We start from the raw sequence: 18,047 nt of genomic DNA on the forward strand, positions 1-18,047 counted from the left end.
TTTTCACTGGGAAGTACATTGGTGCCATTTATTTTAAACCTTTTTGGAGTTTTTACATGGAAACTAAGAACTTTTTAAATGTCTGCTTCTCTGTTAGAACTAGTGAACAATTCCTCCACGGTGTGATATTTTGGGGTGACAATCATTGACTTGCTCTGGTTTCTTCCTGTCACTGAATACTATTTGCATTTGAAGACATGACATTTGTAAAAAACAGAGCTGTCCTCAGATCAGTCAGTAAAAAGAGAACTCCAGGAGCTGTCACAGTTATTCCCCACTTACTTGAGCACCTTACAGCGGCCTTTCCCTTCCCACAGTTCATGACTGAACTGACTGTGAGCAGACAGTGTGTTTCTGAAGTGTCTGAGTCAAATCACATGCTTGGAACTGTCACTTTATTCTGGCACTGATACAACACAACACAGCTCCACTGATTTTCATCTCACCTGCATAATTTTGACAAGTGAAAAAAGCAGTATTTTTAAAAACATTGCCATAAGGCATATGATTAAGACATGTAGGAGTCTCCTGAATGAGAAGGGAGCTGTTGTGAGGAAGAAAGAGCACATAGATTAAAGGTTCACATGAATGTTAGTGATGAAGCCATTGCCTGGCACTGCTGCAGACACTGTTCTCCATTCTCTTGTGCTCTGGTGTTGCACTGTTGTTGAACCTAAAGGCCTGATAGAAGGGAGTCTTGCTTCTCTCCAGTTCTCTACCCACTAGTGCTGCTAAGTGGCTGAATTTTCAAATTGAAACATAAGTCAACTCTGCAGCTTCATTCAGTTCCTCTGGGCCAGGTCCTAACCTGCCACATCTGCCTCTCTTACTGCCAGGCACTGCACTCACTAGGGCTCATCCTGTCCCTGGCTGGACACTGTCCCCAGAGCATCCCAGCTTCTATTGCTGTTCTGGATAAGTATGAATTAAGGTGGTGTGAGCCCAGAGACAGTCACAGTTGAAAAAGATCACCTGGTGTCTGAGTCCAGTCTTCTGTCATCACTACCCCCACCTTGTACAGTTCCTCTATAAAAATGAAGAATGAGAGTTTGAAAAGTCAATTCAAAATATTTTAAAGTAATTTTTTTAAACTACTCTCTGTGTTATGAGACATATAGCCAGAAAGCCTTTTACTGAAGTGTCTGGAAAATTGCTTGTACTGTTTTTTTCTCAGAAGAAACTTGTTCTGATCATACCATGGGATTCACATAAGCTTTTCTTTCTCTGCTCAGAGCCTGTCAGGGATCCTCAAGCTTGTAAAAATTGTGCTTAGGGAATGAAATAGAGTTTAGCTTTCAAGCTAGCATAAATTCCACAAAGTATGTTGTCAGGATTGTGAAAATATTTATAGCTAATATTGAATCATAAAATGTGATGCTTATGTCAGAAAAGCTTCTTGATTTAAAGAAGTACAGCCAATCCCATTTTTATGTATATTTTTGTATTTTTAGCCCACATTAGTTGCCAGGCATAAAGCCAGATCTATGCCAATAAAACAAGACAGTGTTAGCTCTCTGTCCTGGAACTTGGGCTGCTGAGGAGAAAAACAAAAATCCTTCAGAAATCTTGGATAGAATTTGATTTGTGCAGCAGCCACTTGCCCTAATGGGAAATAATAATGCTAATGCACATGAGTAGCTTGCTGTAAGGGCATTGTGATGGAGACTTCTTGTTACAGTGCAGGCCTGACAGATTCAATCTTATTTCCTTTTAATTGGCTTCTGCAGTGACTTGGCTTTTTCAAGGAAAGGAGAAATGAGAAATGAAATGTATAGCAATGCAAGCAGTAAAATAAATTTTTTAAAAAAGCATTTGAAGTGACAAGAGTTATGAACAAAAAGGGGAGGCATGAACAATAAATCAGGAGAGAAAACTTTGGAAGAGCATTTCTTCGTAAAAGAAATACTAGGATTTGTAAAACCAGAAATGGAAGTTCTCTTTCCTCATCTTCTGAAATTCTGTCATGACTAAGTCAAGATTGTCTAAAGAAACTGCTAATGGATAGGTTTTTAACCAGGCATTCAAGAGTGTGAAGTACTGCTGACTTGCTCAGAGGATTTAAATGCCTATCCCTTGAAGCTCTTGGATGTCTCTCCAGATTGGGTTAGGTCACTCACATGCATGAATTATGACCTTAGAGATCTGTACTTGGATATCTGCCTTTCTAAATTATAGCCATTGTTTCTCAGTGCTCTGATTTTCTACCAGTAATAATAATATTTTGATTGTCCATCTCAGGAAGGCAGACCATTCATCTTTACAAAGGCTTTCATGGGATATATATCTATCACCAAGCATTTCTGGAGTTCAATTTTAGGTGGATATAGCATTTTCTGTAATGGAAAATTATTCTTGTTACTCAAAATCAATGTAATCAAAAAGCTGTAGATTGTGTGATCAGATTAGAACCACTGTTTTCTTCTAGAGCTCTTGTGGTCCACAATGCAGATGCCACCATCTGTTCTGACAGCAAAGTCTGGCTTCCCTGGTTTACCAATATGTTTCTTACATCAGGTGTGAATCCCACAGAAACTAACAATTTTGGAGGATGATTTGCCTGCAAAGAAATTATCTCCAGAGGTGTGATATTGTTCTACTTGGTCTACAACAGCAGGAGCGGAGCAAAACCTGATTGTTCTGGGTCAAGGGGGTTATCCAAGATAGCTAAGAACAAGCTGTTTTGGGGTGGCAGATATATAGATATGTCCAACGAATATCTACAAAAATGTGTTCAGGACCAGCTGTGGATTCACATGGGGAAGAATAATTTCTGACCACATTTCAGGTCAGAATGCTCACTCTGAAAGCATTTCTGCTTCTATATAAATATTCCTTTCCCTCCATGCAGATTATTAAAAAAGAAACTGGATTTTGGAGAGACTTTGGTTTTGGGATGACTTGCCAGTACAGATCTGATTTTATCAACATAGGTAAGAAAAATACATTCCAATACACCTGCCTTTTTGCTAAAACAGAAAATTATGATCAGCCTCCCTTTCCTTTGCCAATGTGTCTGTCTCACTAATTTGCAGCAGTGCTGGGGTTAGATGTTCAGGCTTTTCCCAGGTGTAACAGAATTACTAGAATCTAAACACTGTTTACAAATAAAATTACAAATAAAGAACTTTTCTCTGATGGTGAAATATTTGAAGACGGGCAGTTAAATGTTCACAGAAAGTGTGTGTGTTTTAAAGGGCTGACTGGAATCAGAAAACAGCTGCAGTGCAATTAATAGCACTGAGTTTGCTAACAGATTTCTAGTTGTATTTTGAATTTTGTCCGTGTCAGGTGGCTTTGACCTGGACATTAAAGGCTGGGGTGGTGAAGATGTGCATCTGTACCGCAAGTACCTTCACAGCAACCTGATGGTGATCCGAACGCCTGTCAGGGGTCTCTTCCATCTGTGGCATGAAAAGCAGTGTCTGGACGAGCTGACTCCAGAGCAGTACAAAATGTGCATGCAGTCCAAGGCCATGAATGAGGCTTCCCATGGCCAGCTTGGGATGCTTGTTTTCAAGCACGAGATTGAGACACACCTGCAAAAACAGAAATTGAGCAGTAAGAAGATGTGAATCTAGAAAGGGAGGTTGAAAGCCTCTGAACTGGACTTCGGGGTGTTTTGGAAAAGAAGTTTTAACCAGAAAAGTTGGGATGAGACTGAAAGAGGATGGAGATTCCAGCAGGATGGCAGCAAAAGCAGAGGGAAAGCGTCTGTCCTCCATACTTTTGTTTTTATTCTAAAGAGGTTTTTAAGTACTCCACTATCCTGACTGTTCAGCACTTGCTTCTGGGGAAGACTTGAACACTTGATGAAATTCAAGGTCACATCATAGAGACAATGAACATTATATGTTATTATGTGACCAGTGTGGTATTCACACTAACAAATGGATGTGCTTTTCCTTTGAAATGTTTGTAAGATGTGTACAGTTATTGAAAGGATTGATCTTTTGGTGGGCCAATAATTAGGAATTATTTCCTACATCTAACTTGACATATCTAAAAAGGGCTATTGTTTTACAAGTCCAGGGACTCCTGCTCTGAGGACATCTGATTGTTAACCATGGTAAAGCTGGAGTAACCAAAAATACTTTTTCTTTAAGGGGCTGGGATGGGGGCACAGCAGCAGTTCATTAACAGGCCATTCCCAGTTAATCCAGAGAAAGAGCTTTCTCAGAAAGTGCTTTCTAAACTTAAAGAGAAAATCTTACTGGTCAAGTGTGATGGTTGAAAAACCATCAACTGGAGGGTACTGTTTGTTCTCCTCTGTGGACAGTGAGCCAAAAGCAATGAGCCACATCTGTATCATGTGAATCCCATAGTGTATTTCTGCTTTAGAATGCTGTATGTATTTCAAGATTTATTTTTAAATGAAATTCATTTGGCTTGAGAATTATTTTGCCATACTTCAGGCTTTCTACTTCTAGCCTTAGTAGGAAATAGTAAACCTTCCAATGCTTGGAAAAGGCTCTGCAGATCTGTGTTCCTGTGGATGGGAACTGGAATAGATAAGTGATTTTTCTACACAACCTGGGCACTGGAAGGCAGAAGCTTTATCATGCTGAAGAAAATGAAATACATATCAACTTGCAGTACTGATTTAGCAGGAGGCTTTAAACTCCAAATGCCAGATACCAACAGTGATGAACATTTTCTGATTTTATGCCAAAGTATTTCTTCTAAACCAAATACAGAGTCTTGCCCAGGGTACAAAAAGCTTTCTGTAATTAACAAAATAAATTTTTGTGATGGACTAGTGGACCCTGCAAATTCTCTTATGATAATTATAGGTACTAACTGTAAAAATTACTAATCTTCTTGATAGTTTTTGTTGCAATTGCCTAAAACTGTTGAAAGTTTGAGTTACTACTCTTATAAAGCATTTTATTTTAATGCTGACTGCTATTTACAGTTTTAATATATACTAGCCAACAAAAACTGCACGGGCTTGTAAATCCCATTTGCTTACCTAAATGCTGTTTCTCTGAGCAGCCTCTTTGTTTTTTGGATTCAGATTAATTCAAGGCAGTCTGAACCAGATTTCTAATTTGGTTTTTGGCTTGTAAAAGCTGGGGGAAAGAAAGGTAGCACTGAACAATGAATGAGCTACTCTTTGTTGTGCAGCTGTGCAGTAGGAAGAGTGCTCTTTTGAAAGCACTGCATGCAGGTTCTACAGACAGAGACCATGCTGCTATAAGTATCTTTTCCTTGGACAGGTTTATATGTGTTTGACTTCTACTGGTGCAAAGGATCTGCATTGCACTCACCTTGCAAATCACCAAGTATCTAAAACACTGCAAAAATAAAAAAGAATAGAAATGTTGTATACTTCAAAACCTCAACCCCAAAATACATCACTTACCATAGAAACTTCAGTAATCACTCAAGTAGATCCTCCAAAGAACTGCTTTGTTCCCAGAACACGTGATAAATTATTTATAAAGGGCTTTGTATTGATGAAGTAACTTTACAAACATTATGCAATAGGAGGAGACAGGTATGACTTGTTGACTGCATATCAAAGTGTGGTTATGCAGCTGGTCCAAAGCAAAAGTTGTTCCTACAGTCCCACTTAAACCTGAATTTGAAACTGGGTGTTGTACACTATGAAAGTTTTGTAATCATGATCTGTGCCAAGCCTCACCTTAACTATTTCCACGATTGTTTTATTCAGTCTTCCCTAAGCCACACTTGTAGAGCAGAACTAGACCAGATATCTCCAGAGGTCCCTTCAAGCCTCTATTAGTTTCCAGTTCTAAGCACTGGGCAGCTGTAAATTCAGCACTTCATTACTTTGCAAGCACATCATCCAGATCCTGTCAGAGTTTCACAACTTATGTTTTTAAATAGCACCTTTGTGATTTTCATGTATGTCCTTTTCCACAGAGATGCTGTTCCTCTTGCCAGGAACAATACTGTCTATGTAGTTGCTTTCCTTGGCTGCAGAAGCCAGTCTGGCAAGAGCTGAGATGGTATCAGTGATGGAGAGATCCAGCCCACAGTCATTGGTGATGTGCAGGGCAATCTAATCACAGCAGAGATCTGTCAGGGCTCTCTTAGAGGTGGAGGCTGCACTGACAGGAGAGGTGAGGAACAGCATGAGAAAGGGAAGCTGCTGTTACTCATGTTTCTGTCAGCCAAGTGGAGCTCTAACAGATCTTCCAGCCCAGTTAGAAAAAGGTGAAATGCAAAGAGAACAGTCAACAGAACAATAGATTTTGTTATGAAGGTGTCTACCTTCCTTGTCCCCAAACCAGCTTGTGATCTTTCTCAGAATGACAACTGATTTTATCTTGGTTGAGGAGGGACTAGAGATGGCCCTCTGCAGGTGGGGAGGCCATCCAGGGACTCCTTGCTTTACTTTGTGATGACTGCAGCATACTCTGGCTAAAGGCATAGAGCAAAAACAAATTCCCATGCTCCTCCAGGATTCATGATCTCTCCAGCAAGCAATTTGCAAATTAACTTCTCTTGTAATCCTTACACAGCATCCCTTGAAGAAGGAAAGATTTTACAGAGAAAACTCCCAAAGGTATGTCATCACCCTAGATTCTCAACTGCTGCAAGACATCCTTGCTCCACAGACTTTCAGGGTAACTGGATTTGGAGCAATAGAAGAGCCAGGCTTAAGGGGATCTGTTCTAGCAAGGCAGTTGCCTTTGCAGTCAGTCTAATCATCTAAATGTTCATGTTTCTTGCCTCACAGCAGAAAAGTGGGTCTTTGAAAAACAAAGGCATGACTCAAACATGTGGGATGATGTAAACATGGATAGTGGTTTTCCCTGGGCTGTACTGAGACAATATTTGCAAATAAGCAGTTTAATATAAAGGTAGTGAATCTACTGGTCCACTTGTCAGCAGGTCAACCCTGAGGAGTTTTACTAAAGATCTTAGAGCTAAAATTGATTATGCCCTGCTATGTCCATGACAGATTGGCCTGCATCCTATTTAGCAAGTTAACACCCTGAGTCTCAAAATGCCTTTTTAGAACATACTTCTCCTCCCTATTCACCAGCCCAAAGGTCTGCAAAACACTTCACAATTTGTCTCAGCAAGATATCAGCTATGACATGTTCTTCACATGAAAACAGATGTTTTTCTGAAGGACCTTTCATTTTGACAAAAGTTTTAAAAGAAACAGTTCATAAAGAGGGAAGGAGGGATGTTTCCCCCCCTACAAATAATCTAACACCTTTTCTCATGATTGATACAGATTATATTGAAATTATCTCTTTGATACATGTGATATAGTGCTCAGGAAGCTCATTAAGTCATTTGCAGTGGCAGAGTGTCTTTAAATTCAGAATCTCAGTTTACATTAAGGCTTTATTTCTAGCAAGTGACACTTGCTGAAACTGGAGTGTAGTTATCCCCTCTTTCCTGGAATGGAAACCACCTGTCAGCATGGCTGTAAATTTTAAGACCAGATGATCACAGTTTCTTTAAATCTGTATTCTGCAAAACCCAGATTAATGTAAGACTGAAAGTTTTGACTGCTTCTTCAAGTTGAGTAGCCCTGATCTAAAAGAAAAAAGAGAACAGGTAAAAAGAGGTAAACAACTGAAACAAGACCAACTCTTATTCACTATTTGAGTATTGTGCCTCTAAAAAATGATGTTTGCAGATTCAGACCCTCAGCTGCAGAGTTTGTCATGTGCAACAACATTGGGGAACCTGGATGAAGACTAATTTCTTATGTGATTCTTTCCAAGCTCTCCCCCAATCTTCTGAATGATGTATTCAAAGAGCATTGTAACAGATAAGAAAAAAGAACATTATGTTGAAAGAACAAGTTCTATAATGAAGTTTACACAAGATGCATCTCAGTAATTGGGACACAACTTGCAATAAATAGCTCCATTTTGGAAAACAGCATTCTTTACTGGCAAAAACTCTTCTGTAAACTGTATTAATACTGATATAGGTGTTCCTTCTTACATTTGCAGGCTCTGTACATGTGGTTGTCACTCATAAAAATGACTCTGCCCCATCTCCTTTCCTTTTCAAAAAGGATAATCCCTCTCAATGCAGAAAGGCCTGTGTGGGAGCTAAATACAGGTTAAAAGAGTGAGGATCTATATTCAGAGGCTAGAGGAGTTTAAAAAATGCAGTCTTCATGTGTGCCAATCTCTTGTCACAGAGAGCATCTTTCACTGAAAGGCGCTCAGGGTTTGCTTGGATGTTTGGCTGAACATCCTTCCTTCCAAGGACACAGCATTTTATAGAATTAAGCTTCACATTTTGCATATGACATATCAAGATTGATTCACCTCTCCAAGTTGTTTTGTGCCTTTGGGAAGGTTATAATCGCATTCAATTGTAGGTACTAATCTATTTCCCAGAGAACCTTGCATTCAAGAACAAAAGGCAGCTTGAATCAAGAAGTCCCCCAAGAAACCTTCAAAAACCCCAATGAAAAACCATGGCAGTATCTCCCTGATCAATGGATTACTTCATCAACTCATTCTCTCCATCTTGTGGGATGTGTTGAGGTTTGCAGCTTGCTGGGCTGATGCATCCTGTAGCTCACAGTACTTATCCTCCTACTGCTTTGTTGTGAAGGATACAAAATATAGGCACTGATCGTTTCAGGTAAGTATCAGCAGCTCTAGTTCCAAGTCCAGTTCCAAGTTCTTTGTGAATGCAAGTCCAGGGCTGCCCAACAAGATGGGGAGGTTTACTCAAAGAGAGCGATGTAATCTGGCTCTTGGTCCTCTTGGCCACATGGATAAAGCAGCAGCTCCTTCCCCAAGGAAGTGATGGGTTCGTCCTGTTAATATAGCACATGATCAAACACCAGTTTTCAAACAGATCCTGCCTGTCACAACTTCACAAGGTGGACAGCAGTCTTTCTGCCTCTGTTCTTTTGTGGATGTGTTCCCACCACTGTGTGATACAGCTCAGTTTCCTGGAGAACTCAGGGAAGGGCCCTCTGTCTTCATAACACAATGTGCTCTGTGCCATAACTCAGCGACACAACTCTGGCAGCTCTAGGAAAGAGCTGTGCTCATCCCTGAGAAAACTACAGCTTCTCTGACATGGAGAGGTGCCCTGCCTAGAAAGTGCTAGAGCCAGGAATGTGCAGCATGCAGGTAGAGCAGGACCAGGGATTGTGAACTGTGCTTCTGACTGTGTTCGTGGGAGGGACAAGGGTGGATTCTGGAGAGAGCACACATCCTCTGCTTAGGCAAGTCCTGTTCCAAGTACAGTCTGTGCTTCCAATCTCATTCTCCATCCTAGCAACAGATGCATGGTGGGAACTTGCCTTCTTTCATGCTCACCTGGTAGGTGATAAGCAGAACCCAGTGGGGCACTTGGGCAGAGTGGGTTCATCTGCCCACGTGTGCTGTAGTGCAGGGGAGCTGCAGGATTCAGACTGTGCCTTGGCTCTATATTCAATGTAGCTATGCACAGCCAAGCTTTAAATCCTTTAGCTCTGGTACAAGTAGCTGTATAACTCCTGCTTTAAATACTTTCAGCCTGAACTGTGAAAATCATGCAAGAAGCAAGCTCAGGCAGTCCAGGTAAAGTTCCGTAGAGCAAATGAGTATAGCTATTGTTCTCATGTCCAGTTTTGTTTACCATGTCTGCATTAAGCTAGGCACTTATTTAAAAGAAACAGGGACTTTAAATGAACCTATGAGAAAAATTATTGACTTGTCCCTGGGCAGATCTTACAGTGAACAATCCACCTGGCTCTCCCAGAAACCCATGCAATTGCAGTCAGTGCTGGTAAACACAACTGTTATTGTTGCAAGAGCCTGCCAACCTTCCTCCTTCCCTTCTATATTTTACCTTTGCTCAGTACCACCCCTTGTCGGCTTTGAGATTATAAAGATATGTTGCTCTCTTTCATGCTGAAGCTGAAGGTAAGCAGGATTTTGTGTTTACCCAACTTGCCACTGCCTCAACCATGGAGAGAAGAGAAAGGAGTTTGTATGAGTATGCTGTCACCTCTCATCAACATTTCTACTAAGCAGCTTGTAAGTAACTTGGGCCCAGCATGCAAGGTGTTCTGTGTGCTTGAGGGTGAGTGAATCAAATCTAAGATACCTGAGATGTATTAGGTCACCTGGGCTGTACCAGTCAGCCCAGGCTGATATACCCTTTTGGAGCATCACACAGGGTACCCAGCAGCAGTTAAAATGGGTCTAGTTACCGACTTCAAAGCAACTGAATCTAGTCTGTCTTATTTTGAAGTGCCCTGAGGCAATTAAGCTATTAGTGAATGCATTGCCAGATGTTCACCTTGTGGTAGTCGACAAGGTCAGCCAGTGTTGAATGTTGTAGCTGGTCTACTCCAAGAAAGCTGTAGGAATCACTGGAGGCATCAATGAGGAAATGTTTACATCCTTCCACAGACCGATAGGACAGCACATAGCCTTTGATTTTCTCACTGACCCGGATCAGAAAACTCCCTGGTAGTGTTTTATTCAGAAGCTCTTCTGCTTTCTTAGAGGTTAGGATACCTGTTCAAAACCAAAACACAAAACTGAAGGGAGAAAAGCATTTGTGCAGGATTGGACAGAGCAGTTCTCACAAGAAATCTGCTTTAAAACCAGTCCATGGCACTTCCATCCCTTTCACCGTTTTCTTGCCCAGTAGCCCAAAAAGAAAGTGCTGCCATTGCTAGTAACAAGCCATGGCCAACAGCTCTTTGTTAACTGTGCCACACTTAACCAACAATGAACAGCAAATGTGGACAGCTCGAAAGGACTGTTGCTGTGTTATGAGAGAGAATGGTATTGCAGTTGTTGAATGTTGATTCCAGTGTATGAGCTTTACTCCCAAGCCCAGCCCATATTAGCAGCCATGTTAGCAAAAAAAAACTTCTTAAACACTTGGGTTGGGGTGGAAATTCCCAGGACTCACCATGAAACCAAGGTGCTATTGTGTCTGTGGTTTTCAGATAGCCAGCTCGGAGAGGGAATTGCTCCTCTTTGAACCACTTGATGATGCTTTCTTCTGTGGAATTAGAGATTGTCCTCTGGACTCCCTCTTTCCTGTTAAAAAAGACCTCTGGTTTGTGCATCAGATTCAAAAAGACAGGGTTTGAGTCTCTGCATGAGACTTACATTTTGCTTAGGATTTTAAGACCAGCCCTAAACAGGCAGCTTACACCAGTTCAGCTGTATGGAATACGGTTTTCAGTGGACATCTGGCATCATAGGGGCTCTCTGTGCTCTAGACTTAAGACACTCTACTAACTAAACCTGTTACCCTCCAGGAATGAACACCTGAAGGCCTCATCACACCCCAGGCTGGAATATAGCCTAGGCTCTGTATTTTGCCCTGCTGGGTGTCTCTTCGACAGAAGGAAGAGAGACAATCATCTCAACCATCTCTTGCTAGAGCAAAAGAATCTCATTCCTTCTCCTTTCCACAGTGCACAGGGGCTTCCTTACCTAATTGCTCTCCCATTTGCTGTTGCAGGAGGTAGAAGTTTAGGCTTGGGAGGGAGAGGTGGGTATTGAAGTGGTCGCCGATCTCCTGCTGTGGCACCCTTGGAAATATCTGCCTGCTTCCCTCTGTGGATACCCTGCAGTGAAAGCCTCCTGTAGTCATCTCGGGCTTGCCGTGCAAGGGAGCGTCTCTTCTCGTCTGCTGCTTTGGATTTCTGCACTGGAACAAAAAAGGAGTCCTACAGGAGCGAACAAGCAGCAAGTTTAAAGCTTGCTACCCCCTTTGGCCATCTTCCTGCTTGTTGAAATGTAAGAAGAATCCATTCCACAAGCTGAAAGAGTCACTCAATTGGGACACCAATTGCCACATCTCTCCCATGTGTTAAGTGGCATAGTTTTTATTCCTTTAAAAGACTAAAAACCAATTTTTTTGTGGGACAAGATTCAAAATCTGTGTGTTTTTTCTCGGTACCAGGTCCTTTTGTACTCAGAGACTTCTTGGTTTTGTTTCGGATACTGACTCCTGGTTCAGACATGGATTTCTGTAGTGCCTTTCATGTAAACTGGAGGGGGGCAGAGCTTGAAGCTGCTGGAGTTGAAGCTGCTGAAATGACCCCAAATCAATCATTTGAAGGATTTGAAAGTGCTAATCGATTTTGGAGGGTGGGAAGGAGCCTTGCTGAAACTATTATGGAAAGTGGAGAACATGACTGCAGTTTTGTTTGGGTTTTCTTCCTGTAAAACTGCCTCTATTGTCTAGGTCCATCTCTCCCTGGATGGACTGTATGAGTTACCAGCTCTACAGTCACCAGTTTTTTTATCAAGTCAGAAAAATAAAACCCCTAGACTGAAGTGGAAACAACCGGTGGTACAGCATTGCCATCTACTGAGCAGCAGGAAAGGAACTGGGAAGAAAAGTGCATCAGGTTCTCCTTCAGGAAGCATTTGGCAGCAGTGATGGCTACTACTGCAAGTCTCATGCTACTTGCCATTTTCCTTTCTATTATTAGGATTCATTACATGAGACAGTGCAGAAGGGCTTTACTTGGGTGGGATCATGCTTAAATGACAGGGAAGCCCTTTTTGTTAGCCCCTGTTATTCTTGAGGACTACCCTTGTCCTCAAGAGCAGTTATTGCAAAGTCTTACAAAAGGCCAGTTTCTAGTCTAAAATTAATTGTACTGGCTATACTCATGTGGTTCCTATTTGTTGCTTGTTTTTACCCAGTGTCCGTTGGAAAAGTTTTCCATTTCCCTGCCCAGCTCTAGTCTCAATGCTGTGTGGACTCAGAAATATTCTGATAATACAGTGCTGTACTTCTTGGCAATACTCTCCACCCTCTGACCTATTATTCAGTTCTAGTATGGCAGGGGAAGGGTTGACATGACCCCACAGAGACCTAGGATTTCTCAAGCCTTATAGGAAAAGGTAATTTTAAGATCTTACAGAATTCCTGCCATTCAGGCTCATTCTCATCCGCTTTCTGCAGTGTTCTCTGGCTCTCTGTGCTGGAGTGGCTCTGTGGTATTGGCTTCTGGGGGGCTGTGGTCTCTTCTGAATTTTTCGTCTGTGCTTCCTTAATCTATGAAAGAAACAGTATGATCAGCTTTGTCTCAGGCAAGCTTTAGCCCTACTTTTTAGCTAGCCTTGAAATACTGGGAGCTCATTCCTTTACAGTGAATCCCTCCAATTTCAACAATATAGAGACCCTCTGTCTTTACTGAAGGTAACAACTGAGGCAGGAAGGGAAAACAGCCCACCAAAAATCATCAGGAGCATCTCCTTGTGCTACTCCCCAATCTGCCAGCCTGGCCTGCTTTGTATCATCTTCAAATCATCACACCATGCATGAGGAACATAGCAATACTGGATAAAACTTGTCCAAAAGGTGAGAACATTCCTGGCTCATATGAGGCTCTGAAGCTGACTGGGACTCTGGGATAAAGCACTGACACCACTCAATGTGTTAGGAGCACCCCAGGTTGCCACTTACCTGTTGGAAACTCTGCTTCCTTGCATAGCAATCCGCCAGCATCTGGTGAACATTTCTGGTTCCTCTCTGAGCAGAGCAAAAGAGTGGTGAGAAATAAATGTGACATTAGGACAACTGCTCTTTTTTTTTTTTTTTTTTTTTTTTTGTGCAAAAGGTGCTTAATGCAAAAGCAGTTATATGACATTTGTTAACAAGTTTTTCCAGCCTGCTCTGACAAACATTGTGGGGCTTTTCCCATCACATTTGGCCAAACATGCCACAGGAAGAGAACTCAGGGGTGTCGGGATAGCCATAAGCATGCCTAGGTTTGCTAAGCAATGCTCACAAGTGCTCCCAGGGAGTAGTCCCTTTCTTCCCTTCCTCTAAAGCAATCCCTTGCAGAACTAGCTGTCTACAGCTTTACCTGCCTGTGCATGTTTGCAGCTGTGGCTGGATTTGCTGCAAACTCCTACTTGACAAACTGATCCAACTGGCTGGATATTTCGTGTTCTCTCTTCCCTGAGAACCAGCCCAGCTGCCCTGCCAGCAGTGCCTAGCTGAGAGCTGCCTCTGCAGACAAACTGTTAGGTCTAGCTTCCAGTAAACACCCATCCACCTCCCCATCAGCCCCCAACTGCCTCCCACAGTACAAGTGATGAGTTAACTGTACTAGTGTGCTTACCAAGGTCACACTTCCTTTTAGCTCCATCACCTACTTGGCTAATATTTAATATGAACATGGCTTTACAATTTCCCTCTCCTCTTTAGGAAATTAGGAACTTCAAATGTCTGTGGAGCAGCATTTTTTTGTAGATCAGCCCTATTCTCTGCAGCATGATACTAGGATCTCTCAGATTGAATGGGAACTAGTGTAAATACCACAAACTAGATCTCAGAGAAGACATTTTATGCAGAAGGTGGGAAAAAGCCTCTCTTCAGGCCTGGAAAATACAACAGGAGACTTCAGTCTGGAGCTCTCCTTCTAACAGCAAAAGCCCCAGAAACCTGGGAAGATTTACTAATAATATAATGACAGAAAAGAAAGGAAAATATACAACCCCCATCTATTCCCATGTGCAAGATTTTGAAAGGGAGGTAGATTTTTGGTGGTGGCTTGTTTGTTTTTGGGGGGTTGTTTTTGCTTTGTTTTGGGTTTTTTTAGTCAGTTTTGACTAATAAGTTCCTTTGAAAAACAAGAACCTCCCACATAGTTGCTCAACTTCAGCAAACAGTGCAGAGAAAATCCCCATGTGACTCAGAGGCTTTTGATAAAGGAGATAGCCACTCCAAATTCCATTCACTATTCTGGTAGTAGTAGGAGAGCATTTTGCCAAAACCTAACCTTCTGCTATCATTTTTATACCCAAGTATGGAGTGGCAGTATGATAAAAGAATATACACTCATACAAGTTCATTCAAGGCTGAATGAAAATGCAGAATGAGATAGGACTTCTCCCATTAAATTGGCAGGACGTCCTGTTCCTTTTGTTCAACTGTAGTTGCATGGGTAGTTAATTTAACTCTTTATTTTTTCCTTCCTCTGCAAATGGCTTTTTGTAGACAGCTTAAAAGCACAAATATATTTATTGCTGGAAAAAATATTTCTGTAATGAAACACCACAGGAATGCAGGCACTGTATTACTGCATTTGGAGCTGTCCTGTGCTATCAATGTCATAAGCTGTTTTCTGTATTAGAAGACAAAAAACCCCAAGAAACACCTAAAATGTGCACATCAGATGATGCTGGTAAAATTATCTTCATTTGGTCTTTTATAAAAATAAGTGATCTGGCTGAGGGCTGTGATGTTCCATTTAAAAATCCTGGTCTTGCCCCAAAAGCCATTCAAACCAGCCATGGAGCAGAAGGGAAAGTACTTGCACCCCTTGTTTTACCCACAGAGACCAGAAGCAAAGCAATTCAGAGTAGTTTATCCATTGGTGCAGAGCAGATCTATCCCAGCTGAGAACAGCGCATGGACCTTCTGAGTCTTAAGGACTTCTTCTTCTGTAGAAGAAAAGCTTCAACACATAGATGGCTTTTTCCTTTAGATTTGTATTTACAGCAACCAGGATTTGCTGCACTTCCTAGACCTCAAAAAACATGTTTCTTATAGTTATGGGAAAATGGAAAACTACCTTTGTGAGCTCCTGGCTTTTTCCTGTTGTATCAATATCAGTCATTCTTCTCCCATGTGCCTCCCTTTTCTCCGTGTTTTTTGTATTCCCATGAAGATCTGTCTCAGCCAGAAGTCCTGGCTTTGGGTGTAGAGACCATGTTGCAGAAGATTCAGCCTCTCTGAAATGCAAGAGAGAGAGGACTTAGGAGGGAGTCACTTTCTGATGTCTGAGAATCTCATGAGGAGGCTGCACGTGAGCAGAGCTGCAATCACGCCACAAGTGCACAGGCAGTTATATCTCCAGATCAGGTAGGTGGGTAATTAAATTAATGACTCGTGGTGAGTAACCGTTGTCCGGCTGTACCCAGGCACCTGCCGGTGAATCAGAGCGATCTGAGCCCATCACCTGCTGCAGTGGCAGCATCAGCATTTCCTGTGCTCTGCAGAGGGTCCCACGCAGCAGCCTTGTCACAGGAGGCTCAGTGAGCCGGCCAATTCTCAGGTCTCTGGTCTCTGCCAGCACTGTGTGTCCTCTCGGAAAACCAACCGTTGCCTTTTGCCAGCACAACACAACTAGCACAAGAGTGCTAACCACAGCCCCTACAGAGAAGACCCAGCTCATGTGTCCCTAGACAAAGCCTTCTCCTCCATATCTGCCCACCGAGCCCTTCAGCTGAAGGGTGCTTACCTGCCCTCCTGGCCTTGCTCTCTCGCTAAGCGCTTTGCTCTTTGTGCCTGGATCTCTTCACAGATGGCTGCATAGGATTTATCTGAAGGATGTTCACCCATCACCCAGACCCACACTTCATTGTCAGCACCAAGTTTCCATGTCACTGACTTCCTGTTGGCTGGAAAAGAAGCAGCTCTTTGGCAAATGCTGTTTGCTGGATAGCTCTCTGCAGGGCCTGTGCTGCACTTGCTGTGCCCTACCATTTGCTGTTGATTACAGAGCCCCCCGAAAGCAACTGTACATGAAGAAACTAGACTTGGATGCAGCCCACAATTGCCAATTTTTTCATACTCCTTGAGCCAGGTCAGTGAAGGAGGCATTTCTGAGACTAGGAGCAAAGGAGAAGAATCACCACTCTTTCTTTTCTTGCCTTAACTCCTTACCACTGTCCTCCCCCAAACTGTGTGAGGGTGAGCTACTTACAAATAGAGCACATGAGGCAGACCTGGGAGAAGAGAGCTATCTTCCTAGCAGCTGGCGTGCTGGTGTAATCCTGGCAAGGGAACTTCAGTGGGAACTGCCCATCAGATCTAGTGCCTCAGGAGAGCTATTCAAATCCATGGTTATGGTAAAGACAGATTCTGAGGCACCATTTAGTGGGAAACTTAATGAGATGCATCTCCTGGGGGTAAATAAGCCCTGTCTTCCCAGCTAGAGGAGTTGAGCAATTTGGTCAAGGACAGAATGTCTGAGCCAGGGAGTAAAAACCATTGTGTGCCTGGCCAAAACTACCCCATTGCGGGTGGATTCATTTATGTTTGAAAATAAGCCTATGCCATGACCCTTGGAGAAGAAATTAATCTAAGAATACATTACTTCCTATCTCTAGGAAGCAGTTGACTAGGCCAGATACATGCCAGAGGGTGAAGCAGCCAGGAGGCAGAGACTTACCTTTTCTTGGCAGTGGCTTCTTTGCTGAAATCTTTTCTGCAGCAGCTTCTCTTTCCTCCCACCGTCTGATCTGTTCCTGCCTCATCTTGAAGAAGAGGATCTGCTTCTGCTCCTCGCTGAGTTCTGCCAGCAGCTCCGGATCGATGTACATGTCTGATAATATCTGTTTCAGCATGGCTGCAGGTTTCACTTACGCACGTTCGTGGCGATAATCTTCAGGGATCGGATCCTCTTCCAGGCTCCGACAAGAAAGAGTGCCTGCCCGTCTGAGACTGAAGCAGGAATGCAGGCGTGCCAGAGCAATTATACTTCTGTCTCTTTCCTTTTTTTTTTTTTTTAGCTCAGACTTCCTGTGCAGACCAAAAAAAGTAAATAAGTACCTTAAAACCTGCTGTTAAGATTCCTTGGAATAAGAGGTGAGCTCAGCTCCCATGCAGCCCCTGCCGCTCTGCAGGGAGAGCTGGCCAGAAGGGGCGAGGCCTGGAGTGGGGAGGTTGTGTTGATACTGTGATAAACCCGGCCGATAGTATATCAAAGAGAGAGAGCGCTGCCTGTTAGTCATCAGAGGTGCGGCTTGGCTGTGCTCAAGCAAACATTCTTGCTGGGCAGGGAATCAATGAACCCATGACTAGATGGCTCCTCCTCCTTCCAAACAGGAAAGCTTTGATGATTGAAAGCCCAGCCTGCCTCATTTTACCAAAGAAAGACAGGGAGGACATTCGACTCTGCTTTTGAGCTGGGAGCGGGAATTTTGGAGTGCTCCCGTCCATCAAAGTCAGCCTCTCAGCAAGTCAAGGGAGCACAAGGAGTGCAGCTGGTTTGATGAAAGGCCATTTGGATAGCCAGTGTCCTAGACAGCTTCTGCTATGACACATCTTGCTGATGCACCTCCCACGTGGTGAGCCTGGCATGGGACATCGTTGTCTGACAGGAT

General features: G+C 42.8%; 2 protein-coding genes across 7 annotated transcripts in view; one reads left to right on the forward strand and one right to left on the reverse strand.

The window, feature by feature from the left end:
- CSGALNACT1 (chondroitin sulfate N-acetylgalactosaminyltransferase 1) overlaps nt 1-4,759 on the forward strand; it is a 41,755-nt gene extending 36,996 nt beyond the window's left edge. For all 5 annotated transcript variants that reach the window (XM_063156518.1, XM_063156514.1, XM_063156517.1 and 2 more), the window contains 2 exons: nt 2,849-2,930; nt 3,289-4,759. In XM_063156518.1, the coding sequence (XP_063012588.1) occupies nt 2,849-2,930; nt 3,289-3,572 (366 nt within the window). In that variant the 3' untranslated portion in view covers nt 3,573-4,759. The remainder of the gene's footprint in view (nt 1-2,848; nt 2,931-3,288) is intronic.
- Nucleotides 4,760-7,308: 2,549 nt separating this feature from the next.
- SH2D4A (SH2 domain containing 4A) lies at nt 7,309-17,705 on the reverse strand. Of its 2 annotated transcripts, XM_063156520.1 has the most exons (9): nt 17,114-17,700; nt 16,181-16,340; nt 15,512-15,671; nt 13,396-13,461; nt 12,849-12,984; nt 11,406-11,622; nt 10,873-11,003; nt 10,249-10,469; nt 7,309-8,770 (listed from the first exon to the last, which is right to left on the reverse strand). In XM_063156520.1, exons 1-9 carry the CDS (start codon nt 17,286-17,288, stop codon nt 8,678-8,680), a joined length of 1,359 nt encoding a protein of 452 aa, XP_063012590.1. In that variant the 5' UTR covers nt 17,289-17,700; the 3' UTR covers nt 7,309-8,677. The 2 variants fall into 2 exon arrangements, with proteins under 2 accessions (XP_063012590.1, XP_063012591.1); XM_063156521.1 differs by lacking the exon at nt 15,512-15,671 and having other exon boundaries at nt 11,406-11,617; nt 17,114-17,705.
- Between the last annotated feature and the right edge of the window lie 342 nt (nt 17,706-18,047).

This window comes from Melospiza melodia, chromosome 5 (genome assembly GCF_035770615.1).
Source record: "Melospiza melodia melodia isolate bMelMel2 chromosome 5, bMelMel2.pri, whole genome shotgun sequence".
NCBI lineage: Eukaryota > Metazoa > Chordata > Aves > Passeriformes > Passerellidae > Melospiza > Melospiza melodia.

Coding starts and splice junctions, on each gene's coding strand:
- SH2D4A (XM_063156520.1), bottom strand. CDS start 17,288: ATGCTGAAACAGATATTATCAGACATGTACATCGATCCGGAGCTGCTG. Junction 15,672..16,180: donor GAGCAAGGCCAGGAGGGCAG/GTAAGCACCCTT, acceptor CTTGCATTTCAG/AGAGGCTGAATCTTCTGCAA. Junction 12,985..13,395: donor GGAAGCAGAGTTTCCAACAG/GTAAGTGGCAAC, acceptor TTTCTTTCATAG/ATTAAGGAAGCACAGACGAA.